Source organism: Aquila chrysaetos, chromosome 4, assembly GCF_900496995.4.
Source record: "Aquila chrysaetos chrysaetos chromosome 4, bAquChr1.4, whole genome shotgun sequence".
Taxonomy (NCBI): domain Eukaryota; kingdom Metazoa; phylum Chordata; class Aves; order Accipitriformes; family Accipitridae; genus Aquila; species Aquila chrysaetos.
In genome coordinates this window covers 37451341-37467125 of record NC_044007.1, presented here as the reverse complement: position 1 = coordinate 37467125, position 15785 = coordinate 37451341, and the positions used below count along the sequence as shown (strand labels likewise).

The 15785-nt window shown below is 36.4% G+C and overlaps 1 protein-coding gene across 3 annotated transcripts in view; it reads left to right on the top strand.

The window, feature by feature from the left end:
- Positions 1-15785, top strand: part of C4H8orf34 (chromosome 4 C8orf34 homolog) — a 179996-nt gene that overhangs the window by 150330 nt on the left and 13881 nt on the right. For all 3 annotated transcript variants that reach the window (XM_030011511.2, XM_030011510.2, XM_030011509.2), the window contains exons 11-12: positions 5878-5992; positions 10663-11165. In XM_030011511.2, coding sequence (XP_029867371.1) covers positions 5878-5992; positions 10663-11165 — 618 coding nt within the window. The remainder of the gene's footprint in view (positions 1-5877; positions 5993-10662; positions 11166-15785) is intronic.

The window sequence follows — 15785 nt, the reverse complement described above, 5'->3', positions numbered from 1 at the left end:
AAATTCTCTTTTACTTTGGAGAACACCTGAAGTACTTAATATTTTTCACTTCTTACCTGCTCGTATTCTTTTTGCTGGTATCATGTTGCATATTGCAAAACTTGAGCCCCTAGGTGTCTGCCTGACCCCTGTGATGTGTGACGAGGCTGCCCCATCTCTCTGCCCACATCCCCAGGGATAAGGGCTGCTTCCAGAAAGGCCCTGGCTCCTCACAAGTTCAGTTCATCAGCCCTGCTGGCAGGCGTTGCATGCAGCGTGTGGTTAGTGCTTCCAAGGAGACCTTTCATGGGGCAGACAGAAGGGCAGATGTCTTCTGGAGTGAAAATACTCTTATTTGAAAATATTTAATCCTCTACAATGTAATTTTAAGTTGAAAGAATTTTATGACCTTTAAAAAAAATATGTAAAAAAAAAATCAATGAGTACCTTGTTTTTACATGTCTAAAATTTTGGTTTCTTGGGCATGACAAATTCAAAAATATTAGTCCAAATAACGGTAAGTAAAACAGGACTGAAGCTTAGAAAAAAATTATTCTGGTTACACTTCAGAAACTGAAACAAATGTGATTCCCAGGTGCCCACATATATCTTCCTTCCCTCTTGCCTGTAAACAGAAGAACTATGTGTAAGTTAACTCAAGCCACCATTTTTTTTTAGTGAAAGGTTTAGTGTAAAATGTACTGGCTGACTGCCATGGGAAGCAAAAAGCTTGTAATTTCAATTACATGGCATTTCAAGTAGAACAGGCCCTGATGTGGAAGGTGGGGATTAGAGGTGGCTGCCAATATTGCAACAGAGTTGTGAGAAGGTTTATTATTTTTACAGTACCAAAAAACCATGTTGACTAGCTCACCTTATGTACTAGAACAGACTATGGAAGCTGAAAGATTAAACATTTGGTGAACACTTACAGAAAATACATATTGTGTGAAGAATCTTCAAACAAAATATTGCACAAAAAGTTCTGCTGCATGAATAACAACTGTCCTTGCCAGCTGCTTGGTCAGAATGGAAGGGACACTTGCAAACAAATTGTTCAATAAAGGGGATTTTTTTTTTTATTTTGAGAGATCTCTGTCAAATGTGTCTGTTTAAGATATTTAAACTATTCAGCAAAGAAATGGTAGGTTATACATAGAAAGCTAAGCATGGTTGTCTCTTACAGTATTACCTCCTGAAGTTACCAATAGAATTTGCACTTGATTAGAAAACTATGTAGAAGAAAAAGTTCAATCAAAATCCATTGCATATGTTTACAGCTTGCCAGGGACTAGCTAATTAATTTGGTTTCACCTCCTTTTCATTGTTTCATTGTGATTGTGCAATTCAGATAGTCTTTAGAAATGAAGAAGCACTTTCCCTTGTGAAGTGGGGACTGTTCCCACACCTGAAAAGAGATGTGTATGTGTGCTTGAATGTGCATGTGAGTACCTGGGTGTTTTACTCTGAGGGAGGCCAAAATGACATAGAAACATAATGCTGCATTGTTTATTAACACTTTTTGTGGTCCGCAAGAAAGTAATTTATTTTCTAACAAGCACTTGATTTCCAGATGATGTTGTAGGTGATTTGGAGGCCTTCCTCTTGGCCTTAGCTATTCTGAAATGTTGCACCTCTGTAGAAACTCCCCAGGTGTCAGTGGGTATTACACAGACCATGTCAAGTTAGCTCGATGCTGAGATCAAGCCATTCACATCTGCACTGGGTTTTTTTAGGGATAAAAGCTTTACTGATGTATGCTGTCAAACTAACATTGCTGCAGATTGAAGCACATACAGTGATCTTGGAAAAACTTTCTTATTCATGACCTCCTTAATTGTATTTCTGTTCCACTGTGGCATTCCCAGTAAGTTATGTTGTTTTCCAGAAGTTCAGAGAATCAGTGATGAGAGAGACTACCTTTGGCTTTATTGTTTGTAATTTTTTATTTTAGCAGTAATTTGGCTAAGTGGTCTAAGTAAAAAAAGCATTAATGAATGTATTGCATGTGAAGAAATTATGATGATATGTAAAGAAAGCCACTTAAGAAATGGACACACAGTTGACCTTAAAAGTTGACAAATGTATCTTGAGGGCTTTGTTTGAACATATTTCTGGTGCAAAGAGACATTGCCTCACCTTCAAAGTTTGAAGGTGATGAACAGGGCCCAGAGCTGTTTCTACAAGTTAGAAAGACAAGGCTGTCTTTCAGGAACATCCTCATATTTAGATCTTGTTAATCTTGTTAATGTAAATAGGCCATTTATAAATTTTGTGCTAATATTTATAAAGCTTAATGAATAATCAAGGGCAATTGTAGTTTGGAAGATACTTTCGGCTTGTGTTTATCTATTAGGAATAAGGCTGTTGCATAAATTGTGTGCTGGAGACACTGAGGACCTCTGTCTATATTTATGCATTATTCACTTAGATGAACTCATAGTCTCAAAATGTTAAAAAATATTTTTTATGTTCAGTATTATCTAGATATATAAAAAAAAATTACCTGAGCCTGCCTCCAAAAATGTTGTTGGTTATAGCCCTGAAATATCTAGCTTCAGAGAAGGAATAAAAAATGGTTACACTACAGTTTTAATGTCTTAATAAACTCTTTTACCTTTTTTTTTCCGTGTCATTATTATTTTCTGTTAAGTGAGTGTTTAATTGGAAGGCACTATCATAATTTATCATGAATTAAATTGCTAATATTAAATATCACATCTTTCATAACTAGCATCGCAATACTGTTCTAGTCTTTTGTGAAGCTATTGTGTGACAAAATGTTATAAGCTTGTGATATTACTTAGAACAGAAAAACGCACAGGAAGAGTTACGAAAAATGGGCAGAAAATTCATCCAAAGTTACCTTGTTAATTTCACAGGGTGTTGGAACTGTGTATCTGAAAGGGAGTTTGAACATAGAACAATATGTAATAGTAGAGACTGAACATATGTACATGTATTTGTTTTAAATCATATACAAGATTAATATTTATTCTTAGAAAGAATGTATACATCTGTGCTACATCCAGAACTGACCACAAACTCTGTATGTCTTTGTAGCTGTGTGTTAACAGGATGAAGGCAGACACAAATATTTATTAAATGCATGTGTGTACCTGTCTTTGTGTGCCTGTATGTGCTTATACACAGGCTTATCTATATGTCTTACATGAACTTATATAAGATTTTAAAACCTGTATTTAAACATACAAATGTATTGTTGATGTTTGATGATCTTTGTGATTTGGAGTCTCCTAATTGCAAGTGATTTAATTTAAACATTACTCATGTCTTTATAAACATCTAAAGCACTATGATGATGACTACCATTAAAGAATCATTTTTCACCATTTATCTTAGATTCTACTACAGGCAGTAGAGAGCTGCCTTTACTCAGACAGTCACCTTAGTTGTATGTGTCTTACATGATTGCTGTGCATAAAGGAAAGGAGTACAGTAGAGGAAAAGGCAGAATGTAAGAAGAAACAGTAGAGGTTTGTAGAAGAGAAAGATAACTCCATTCCATTTCCAGAAAATAGGACATGGAGAGTGAAACCCTCTCACCAGGCTAACATTTGGAAATCTGTGTTTTTAGGAGGTTAGAGAGTTATTGAAAACCCATAATAATTTGCTTATGATAGACTTGAATAGTCTGAGTTAAGAATATTAGAAGAGCAATTTGGTTTTCAAGTATTACCATAGACCACTGACTAGTTTTTATTCCGTATTTCATCAGAGTTGTGTTTGTGCATGAAATTGTATATTCAGAAAGGATTCATCCTTATAACCTTGGGGATTTTTCCCCCTATAGTCGTTATTGAAGTTCTGCTGCTTTTTCCCCCTTATGAAAATATACACTATAAAACATATATAAAAATGGCCTTTTTCCACCATAAAAATTTTGGGACAAGAGTATATCTAAAAACAGATTGAAAATTAAAATATTAGAGTTTTGTTACAGGCTGTATTGTCCCTTCCCATCTCTTATTTAGTTTTGTTTATTTCAGAGGAATTGTTCACAGAATAAAATATTCTTCCATCTAGAGATAGATATTGGGTAACTAATACAGATTAATATTCTGTAGTGACCTCAACAAGCCAGATTATGATTTGGATGGAGAATTCACAATGAGGACTGAAGTGACAAATGCTTAAAATCTCTTGGGGGAACAGGTGAATCAGGTCTAGTGATCTGTCTGAAACAAATGTGTTTGCAGGATCAGTTCCATTTCTGAATAACTTACTGTTTTATTCAGCTGTTCTTGTGTATTTACCTGGGATTAAATACAGGTAACTTTAATCAGAGCAGAACTAGTATAAAAAACAATTGGCAAATCAAAAAATATCATTAGTGTTCTAAAAACGTTGTGAGTTAATAACAACAGAATTATCTGCAGCTTCCAACTATTTCGTACGCTGATAAACATGACTAGGCTTTTTTATGTACGCCTGTGCAGCATTACAGTATAGCTGTTGCTTTATAAATACGAATCTGTGTTAACATATTTTAAAGATACATGGTTCACAATGATCAGTTGCATATGAGGCAGTGTTTATTTGGAACAGATTAAAAATGGTGTAAAATATATCACATTTAACATTTCACTTCTGCAGAATTATGCTTACTTTTCTAAAAGGGAAGGCAGCTACAGTGTTTTATTTAGTGTTATGGTTAAGCTAATTTTTTGTGACCAGAGATGACATCAAACCTGTATTTTCATGTTCATCCTTTGAACTGTGGTACACCTTTCCCTATGACATGAGAGTCCAGCCAGAAAAGTACCATCACGTGCTGCAGCTGTGTGCAGCAACCCACATGTCTGCTGGTGATACAGTTCCAGACTGGCAGACTACGTAGCAGCAGAGCCCTGTATACCTTCCATGAACAGCGTCACCAGTTTGGGTCTCCCTCCTCTGCTCAATCATTCTTCTCCCTGAAATTACATCAGATTAATGTCTTTGAAACCATGGCCCCTATCTAAATTTGTTTGACATTTACCGAAAAATTAAAAAATTGGAGGTGAATGACAATGAGACCAAGGCATAAACCTTGTTTCTTTAGGAAACCCGGGAAAACACCAAAACCCCCTAGACTACAGATGAAATGTTTTGGTGAGGTAATAATGTAAAATTTATTTCAGATAGGCTGTTAAGAATGCTTTAATTAATGTTTTTGTTTGTTGTTTTTATGACCAAGTCTTGCACACATGGTCATATATTTTTTGTGTATTTCAAATAAGCATTAAAAAAATTAATCAAGTTTACCTCATAGTATATTTTAAAATCATTTCTTGTAGCTGTATTGAGTGGGTTCCAGAAAATGCAGGTAATTTTGAATACCACAGTGTTCCAATAGTAGAGGTGACTGGGGAGGTGGCCTGTTTGCCAGCATCTTTTCCAAACTGCTCTGTTGCCCTGATGATTTAGTTGCTGTTCCTGAAAGGAATACTCCTTGCAGTGATAAAACAGCACTGGCAATTTTGATTAGGAAATGCTGTGATATTCCCAGAAGTGCTGCTTCTCAGAGATACAGTGCCAAATGTTACGGTAATTTAAAGTAAGTGCAACCCCCACTAAGTAACTGGAACTGCACAGAATGTAAATCATTGAAGAATTTGTCTTGTTATGATGTCTCAGCGTGGAACAAGAGCTTGTGTGAAGGTATATATTTGAGTTACTTCAGAACTGTTGTTTTTAAATAATGCCTAGTATTTATGTTATTTAAGGTAAGAAATGATACTTTGTAATATTTTGCATAAAGTATTATATATTCTACAGAAAAAGCACCAGGTTCACTGTTCTAAATGAGGATACCACTTTTTTTATTGTTTCATGTGTAAATGTGAAACTACATTAAAAAGTATTCCCTTTTCTTTTTTTCTGTCTAATTCTCAGACGATTTGGACCCTGGATGCCATGGGTGTCAGACCTGGAGGTTCCCCAAGGCAGAAACTCTTACAGGACTCCTTAGCAGCAAAAGAACTTCAGACCATGGAGAAACACTTAGCTGGTATGTATGGTAGCAAGGGATCATAAAACACCTAACAGTACTTACCCAGCTAGCTCTGCAAATATTTTAGGTGAAGGAAAAAATGATCTATCTCACGTGCTGATGAAAAAGATAAAAACTTTAAACTTCCTTCTTTCTTCATTGAAGAGAAACAGCACAATTATTGTTGTGTTTGTAGATGTAATGAACTTTGCTGTAATTACAGTAAATATAGTAATTAAACACTAATTAAACCATGTTAAATATGCTGCAGTCTGACAGCTTAATAACACACCTTTTTTTTGTTTTTACATTTCACCAAGACTTATGCAATAAGGAGGTACTGATGATTCACCTACATTTAAGTAGTCTTTAGAAGAGGCTGCACTGGACCTTTAGCTTGAGAATAGCTTGCTTTGCAGGAAAAGCCCACCTTGTTCATGAGACTTCTGGCTAAGTGAAGTCTGTTAACTTCCATGCAGTGGAACATCTGCAACATCTTTGATGGAGTAACCATTTCTGAAAGGTCAAACAAAACCCCCCTTTTTTTTTTCAGTGAAAATATGTTTCAGAGCTCTATAAAAATTAGTGAGGGATATCCTAGGATATAGTTTGCAATTTGTTGTTCTTTGTAATCAATATTTTCCTATCTTCAGCTTTAGTTATAAGGTATGACGTAGACCTATCACATGCTAGTCCTATATTATGCATACTATTTGTCATACGGTGAAAGCTGCGCTTCATGGGCCAACTCTATGAAATGCAATGCAGAAGTGGAACATAAAGACTGTGTATGTGAGGTGGAGGGAGAAATGAAATTTATCTGACCCTTCTTTCAATTAATTCAGAGAGTAAAGCAGAGAGCTTACCACTTTCAGTGTGATTTTCTAAAAGACTTCGGACATTTATCCTACCAATAATATTGGTGTGAAAGGCTTAGGAGCTGTATCCTCTAGAGAGAGGTACAGCTGTTGTACTTTTGTCCAGGGGCTGTTACAGCTGAAGTAAAGGCAGAAGACAAAGCTATGAGCACAATGAGGGAAGCACTTTAGAAAAAGGTTTTGCTTGGAATGGAACAAGAACTAAAAATTATGATATCTACAAATGAAATTGTAGATGGTTTTTGTTTCTGAAGACAGAGATACTGTCATTCAATCTTTCTTGACAAGTTCAAGTCAGTGTAGCTATTAGAGATGTAGCCACTGCCAAAGTAGACTGAAAATCCATGAGCCCTCTCTCCGAGGAACATCTAGTGGGAACCAGGAGACCAGCAGACTGAGCTGTGGTCGCCAGGTTTCTGTGACATAGCAGGGACCTGAGTACCCCAGGGGCCTCTGCCACTGAGGTGGCACTTGCCTTCCCTTGTGTTGCTGCAGTTGTTACTCAGGAGGATTCTGGTGAATATCACCCTACTTTGACTGATGGCCTAACTGGTCGCATTTCTGTGGTTGTACAAGCTGTTCTTGTATGGAGTATGTTTGGAAACATGCGGTTCCTTTAGATCTCCCTTGACAAAGCTGACAGTAATAACTACCATATTCAATAGAATATGGAATTTTAAATACTTAATTGACTGTAAGCTAACTAGCTACATTCACTTAGTCTCTGAGATTTGGTCTGCTGTTGCATGACCTGCAAGGTCTTCTCTCTCACATCAATGCTGCTGTTGTCATTTGGCCTTGGGCCCGTTATTTCAGTAATGCTGTAACGTGGGGTTCAGTTGTTCTGCCGTTCACTAATTTTTGTCTGCCTGAGAAATTGACAAGAAAACAGCCCAATTATTAGACATTGGACTCTTATATTCCTAATAATTCATGTCCTATTATAACACCAGTGCTTCTTGAGACAACTACTCCCCTCACAGACAAGCATAACATAATTTCCATGAAGAATTATCTCAGAGGACCTCAGATAATAATGCTGTGGTTTTGCTTAGCCTTATTTGTCTCATACATTTGCAAAGTTCAAGTGTCTCTGATATCAGCAAGTCTCTTTGTTTCAGTTCTCTTACCAAGCGCACTGGAAACTATTAATTCTACCCAGTACTAGGCAGTCATTTAGATGCCTGAACTATGACTTGGATTACCTGTGTAATGATGAAATGTGGTCCCCTGTCTCAGATACACTTTCTTAAGGAGCCTGTCTTTCTCTTATGGACTACGTGCTGGATAGAACTCAATCCTAACATAAAGCACAATTTGGTGCCGGTGCCTAAGTTAGGGACTAGCACCAACTGCCAGCAACTGCGTCAGTACCTTGATATTTGAAAGCAGCATTTTTACAAAATCAGATATTGAAGCAATCAGGGTTTTTTTCCTTCTCTACATATGGCTCAGTAATACTTTTGTCTAAGATCCAGTCTCTTATGTTACTGTGGCTGCTTTATATCACACGCAAGTGGAGAATTTTTTTTTTTTTTGGTAGTTAATTTCAGTATCTTGCCAATTTGGTTTGTTACACTGATTCTGTGGTCATTGGATACTTCTGGAATATATTTTATCACAAAAAGAACTGTTAGATGCATAAACAGTTTGTAAGTGCATTATGAATCATATCCTTATTCTGGTATTTCTGATATGAAAGTAAAATGCCTTTGTGTTGCTCTGTTGCCTGCATTTTATTTTCCTTTAAATGACATTGACAAGAGATTTAAAAAATCCAAAGTCATAATTCAATTCTGGTATTTACTATGGATCAGATAATACTGTAAAGCTGGAGATGTGTGATTATTTTTTTTTTTCTTTTCTTTCTGGTTGAAAAGCTGATATTGAAGCAAAATCAGAAAGAAGATGTGTGCTAAATAAAACTGAAAAATTACACTATGGAAACATGTTAATAATATGTGGGGAAATGATTAGAATAATTTGTTTATCTGCAGGCTTGATCATGGAATTAAGGAAACATGAGCCAGAATAAAATGTTTATTTAACTCTTATTAAATCATTCAATATTCAGATAATTTCTTAGCATACTGAATCATCATGGGAAAGTTAGAGGTCAGTAATTTTGCAAAGACATAGGCTAAGCTGAACCTTTAAAAGAACATATTCCTCATTTGGTTTAAATCAGGTAGCCCACATTGTCATTTATTGGCTCCTGAATTTTTGCCAGGCATCTTACATGTTCCAAAGTGATGTGTATTGATTTTTTTAAAAGCATAATGGAAAAGTTCTTTGAGACATAATTATTTCAAAATGGAAATAATTAATAGGTCAGCAAGGTGGCAATTAGAAATATTCCTAACTCTGTGCTAGAAACAATAACTATGTTTTGAAATTTACTAACAGCAAAACATTTAATCCTTTAAGAGTTGAGAGACACTTTTATCTGAGGCTTTCACAACTATTTCAGTTTTACCAGCTTTTCTAGTAATAGCATTTGAAATGTGTGGAATATCTTATATTAGACTATTAACATGAAATTAACATAGCTTATTTTCCCTTTTTCAAGGTGTTATTATAAAATAAGTTAATGTTAAAGGCAACACATCTTTAATTATTTTACATACAGCATTCCTTTTATATCTACTGGTAAACACAAGTGAAAGAAAGTCTGATTTTCCAATATGCAGTTTAGAATCTGTTTCTTTTTGGACTTTTAGAACCTGAAATTATTGCTATCAAAATAAAAATGAAATGCTTACTTTATACAATTTCAGTTAATAGGTGTTTAAATCAGTAGAGCCTTGGTGATTTACAGCTTCTGGGACTGTGACTCATACAGTTTAGTGGGAAATGGCATTGCTTTTCTGAAGATAACCAACTGTCCATATCAAAACCAAGTTACAGTAGAGTACATGCCAGCGAGAGTGAGAATTTGTAACAATTGTGTAAAATAAAATAAACTAGTAAACTGTTCCTTAAGCTTGACATTTTTACTTGGGAGGACTTTCAGTATGTTAGCAATGCTAACCTAAATTCCAGCTACCCTCACCTAACTTTGTTGGGTGTATCTGATTTAATTCGTTAGAAGCATTAATATGATTTAAATTAATTCAGAAGACACTTTTCATCACTACCCCGATCTGTTCTGTTTTTAAATAGGATCTTATTCCTTATGCCTGTGTGAGGGGTAGGGACTGGACCACCAAATGGTGGCCACCTCTTCTCCTTGGATTCTAGATGTTGGTGACCTCGTCACCTGCTGTGGCGCTGCCGGCGGCCCAGAGCACAAAATTCAGATTCAAACAGGATCACAGATCCAGATGTGCCAGAGTTCAAGGGTTATTTCCCCCAGAGATTTGGTTGGGCAATAGACAGCGAGGCCAGAAGCAAAACTCTCGCTTTGAACCAGTTTTGGATTGCCTTTCACTGCAGCTGAAGATGTCAAGTTTAGCTCACTGCACCATCTTGGTTTGCTACTAATGAGAAACTGTGCAAAAGCCACAGAGAGATAACTCTGAAGAAATGAGAGGGATTTTTATAGGTTGTACTGATGTTCAATGAAGAGGTAGTATTTTGTTTCTGTGGGATAGCTGTTTGTAGTAAATCAAATGTAAATAAACTTTGAGGAAATGCTTGTCAAACATTTGAACTGTTAATTCTGATGCCTTATATTTTAAGGGTGAATAGATTTTCTCTGCACAGCTTCAGGTTGTCACTTATATTGGAGAAAATCACTGAGTTTTAAACCAGAAAGAAACAGAAAGTGAGTTTCTTTCTTTCTTTTTGTTTTTGTTTGTGTGTGCACAGATATTGAGAAAGACCTAGCGCTATGGGAAGAAGCAAGGCTCTCAAGAAGCCCTAGTATCCAACATCATAGTTTAGTTACATCTGACCATCAAGGCCATCTTCAAGCCACACAGGGCCAAAATCCGAGGCCTCAGGTGCCAACTCAGACAGGGAAGAACATTCAGCTCCAAGGAAACAAATCACCACCGCTGCCCACTAACAGCAGAACACAAATCTCCAGTGTTGCAAACAGTAGGCCTCCAACGCCCGGTACACAAACCAACAGGCCACCAACTCCATCAACTCCGGGGAGCAGACCTGTGACCCCGAATAGCTTGCTGTCACGGCCTCTTACCCCTAGCAACCAAGGAAATAGGGAAGGCATCATTAGTATGCAAAGAAGCAGATCTTTGACATCTAAGAGCCAAATGGGGAGGACCCTCAGTGCTGCTTCAGGGCTCTCTGTGCAAATGAGTGGAGACATTGTTGGAACTGTCACTACTCAGAGAAGCAGTTTATCAGAAGTAAGATTTTCAATTTAATGTTTTTGCTATATTTAAGAGTGGCTATAATGTGAAGACTAGATTGTGTTTTATGTTGAAGTAACTTCAGTATACCTAATGTAACTTACTACTCTGAAAAGAACTTGAGATATAATGATGAGAAAATTAGCAAGGAAATACTGCTCAGCTTTGAGAGGTACTGATTAGAGAATGTCAGGATTATTACAGAAATCATACTGAAACACTCGTGTCCCCCAATTTTTCCATGAGCTCTGTAGGGTTTTGCCTGCATGATGCATAGCAGTTTTATTAGCCTCACAGTTTTTCCTAAGAGGTGCATACCTCTGGAATATTAAACACAACTTCATCTTGTCTTTATGATTCCAAGGTATTTTTTTCCTGCTGCACTGGCAGTGGATAATATTTCCTTGGTTTGCTTCTTTCATTTTTTGGACACATTGGAATGATTAGTTAGGCATCGCTGAATGGACAAATTTTCCGAAACACAAAACTGAACTGCAATGAGAAAATGTCCAACATTGTTGAATCACTGTCTAGTACTATATGCATGTTAACTACGCTGATTCAGAGCATAAAAACTTCCTGTCCCATATTAATGGCTTTTACAGAATTATTAAAAAAACCCAAAATGTTAAAGTACCTTGTAAATTTTGAGTGGGATTCTCCTCTGCTAACCTTAGCTGCCTTAAAGATAACTTTAGTGTGTAGGCAGTGGAAATGAAAGCACCTGCGAAAGAATAGCCCTGCTGTCTCAGATACATGCCTTACAAAGGTGAGTTTTTTTCTCAGGAAATGCCAGTCCTATACTGACTCAAAAAGGACCTATATATCTAGATTGCTAATTTTTTAATGGTGGAGTAAGTCAGTTCCCACCATTTATTATGAATCTCTTTGTAATCCATTTGTCAAAGCCTGGAGAGCTTTTTTCCAAGACTGAAAAAAATACCATACCTTTAGATAATTATTTCTGAGAAGTATCATTTGTTTTAAAAATCTGTTGGGTATAACACTTGACACAATGTATTATCAGTCTAACGACTTCTTAAAAAAATTAAAAAATGTTGTTCATAATGATATTGCTTAGAGATGGCTGTAGGAAAATTAGAGATTTGATACTTAGTATAGTCTTGCAATTAAGTATATGGCCTCCATTATTTATTATGAAGGAAAGGAAATGAGGCACAGATAACTCTAGAACTAAAGAATTTGGGGAGGAAATCTTACTTAAATTTGGTGGTGAAAAAAATCCTCATTTTGGTGTTTGAATGGCAGTGCACTAATCCCATCACTCGAGCTACTTCTTCACCTAGAATTGGATATCCAACTTAAAGACATGAGGACTAAAGGTGACTACAGTTCTGTTGAAAGTATTTTCATGGACAGTTAATATATTTTCGAACTAGAAATTTTCCATGGGAAAAAATACATAATTTTAAGAAATATCTGTTTTGACAAACAAACCCCCTTTGTCTCCTGTTTTGAGGGGTGGGTGTGTTTGTGCGTTGGAATTTTCTCACATAGCAGAAAAGGAGAATTGACATTCATTTTTAACTAAAAATGTTCAGAAGAAATGAAGGGGTTCATTGTTTCCCACTGAACACTTCACTCCTCTTTTTTCTTTCTTTCTTTTTAAGCAGTCCTGTTCTTAACTGATACAGTCACGTGATGCCAGCTAGAATTATTGTGTAGACTCCTGAAAGTGCCATGTAATGAGCAGTGCATCTCCGCCAAGGGACATCCAGTCTGTCCATCACTTCTGATCTTTCCTGTAACAAAGCAGGCAATTAAAAATGCTTTCTTCCACAGCCTTTCTGTAGTTATAGTAGTAATAACCATGAGTCCCATTTAATGTGCTGTGACTTTTTACTTCTGTTTGCCAAATCCCAAGCTTTGCTGATAGCTCTAACAAGAAGTGTCCTCTTATGCTTTTAATATATGTATATATATGTCTCAAGAACTTTAAGAAATGAGCAATATTATTACCCTGTTTTACCGTTAGAATAGCACGTCCAGTTTCATCCAGCAAACTCACTGTAAAGCTGGTGTTAAATCTCAGCATTTCTATGCAGTAACTTATCCTCTGTTATAATCCCTTCTAGAAGTGGCAAATTCTTTTCTTTCTCTTTGCTCACTGGGTACAATAGTACGTTGGCTGCTAGTGACCCAGCTCAAACCGTATTTATCCTTTCCTGACATGCACAGGTGACCTTTGACTTAATGGAAACTCGTCTTGGGACTAGCTCTGCTTGCACGGGGAAAACTGCTAAAATGTCAGGTTCATACTGAAGACCTTCCTCTACCAAGCTGTAAAGGCCCTTGGATGTCATAAAGTAGCTGGTGGAGGTCTGGCTCATCTGCCGCTCCTAGCCCTGTCTTTGGAGTGTTCTACTATAAGCTTTGGGAGCTCTTTTAAGCTATCTTTGCCCACTGAAGTTCCTGGTCACTTAGGGAAGTGGGCTTAGACAGAACATATCCAGGACATATCTCTGTTCTAACATTTTTTGCCATGGTAGAAGTGTCCCCCCATTTGTGGCCATGTGATTTCATTCTCTTGTGGCACAGCTTCTCTCTGACCATGATGACAAATTTTTAAAAGTCAAAGGTGGTCTGGGGTAGAAGAACAACAAAGTTCTGTCTTTCTCTGCACTTTTACAGATCACAAGCATATAAAACTCAAGAATGATACTGTAAATTATTTTGCAACTTTCATTGTGGGTTCTGTATCCTCTTCCTGTATAAAAACAGTAAAATAAAAGAAGGGAAATTGCCTTTATTCTTTTTAGCCTTATGGTGTGAACTGGGAATTTTCACTAGATGTGAATACACTGTGGTTATATTGCCAATCCTATAGAAGATACTATGATAAGATTTTGCAAATAATTCTGCTTCCTTACTCTTAGTTGATACATATTTGATGAGAACAAGTCAGTTGAAAAGGATGTGATTACTGGCTACCAGGAGCATGTTTTACCATAAGGAGCTTGAATTAAAGAATTCAGAATCTGCATGGGTTTACACTGTGTGCTGTCACTTGTTTATTTATCAGGAATTTTAACATATATCTCAATGCCTTATGTATGCTTCCTAGTTTGTAATCTGTTTCAGAGTAACATAACAAATCTAAAATACAAAACTATTACTGATAAATACAATTCAGAGTTCTTCTTAAGTTTTAGTAAAGTTCATGCTGTTGCTCAGGGTGGTTTAATCTTGTTATAGCACAAATCTTAAATAATTTGGCAAGTACTTAACATATCAGCTGTTAAGAATGTTTTGGGTTTTTTTAATGCTCAAGACTTAAAATGATCTGAGATTTTGTGGACAAGTTTCTGCCTCTTGGCACACATAATATTACAAAGTTCTAACAGGTGTGTTTTATTATCAGCTCTGTTCAGGGCTGAATTGAATTATAGCAAAGAAATGCTACCTAGAGAAATAGTTTTATTATCTCTATAAAACTAATAAATCAGGGTTCCAGATCCTTCGGCAGAGATACTTTTATGCATTTACTTTATCCTTTAGTGTTTTGTATAAATTGACAAAGGAATGTTGAATCCTGCTTATCTCTTTAGGATGGATTCCATTAAAGTGACACAATTCTGTGATAGTTATCAATAGCTGTTGAGATGAAAATACTACTGACTCCCTTGTTTGCCATTTCATTTTCTGAACTCTTGGAATTTTACAAGCACTTTATTTATCCAGATAGTTTAAAGTGGTATTCAGTAATCTTTATTGGTCTGTCATTGTTAACAGCGGGAAATTTCAGCTTATTTGAATATAGCATTGATTAACACAAGTTTTCCTCCTACTTACTGGAGTATGGAGCATAACTTTGTGTGATGAGGACTCTTTCTGGTCAGATACTTCCATTCTGTTCTGCTGCCTGGCTCAGTTCTTTGCTCTGTGTTTTGGAAGATTAAAAAGTGTGCTGATCAGTGTGACAGCCACTCGCTTCTACTGCAAGAATCCTGTTCCATGAACCAAAACACTGCCCAGTTCAGTGCTGTAGTCAGCAACCTTCTCAAACACTGAGCACATTTGAAACAGCAATACCTGCATAAGGCCTGGAACTCCTGCCTGAGCTTAGTGTTGGGCCATTGCAGCAGTCTTTGTGGATTTTTTAACAGATTACTAACAGAATTAATAATTTACTCCCAGTGAGTTAGATCTTGATTGAACAGCCTTTGGTCTCCAAGAAGTTATTTAAACAAGCCTGTTTCTGTTTTTAAACCAGATAGCCTAATAAAAATTATGCTGTAGCATTGTGCAATACAGTTTAACTTTGCATATGTAGATTCGGGTTTTCAGCTGGTGTAAAAGAAGACAGGGCTATTAACTCCCCTTTTTTTCAGGTACTTATAAGAATTTATGATACCTGGCCAGTGTTTAAGTTTGCTTTAAGAGACTAGACTTGCATGTTTGAACTGCTTTTGAAAATGAAACTATGCATTCCAGTCTCATCTCTCACCTTGAATATTGCGAAGGAACCTGTCAAAGTATTTTATATGTCTGTGTGTGTACATGCTCACATATATATGTGTGTGTATGTGTATGGAAAAATATTTTTGTATACATACATATATACATTATATAAAAAAGGAGGCAATTGTAAAACAT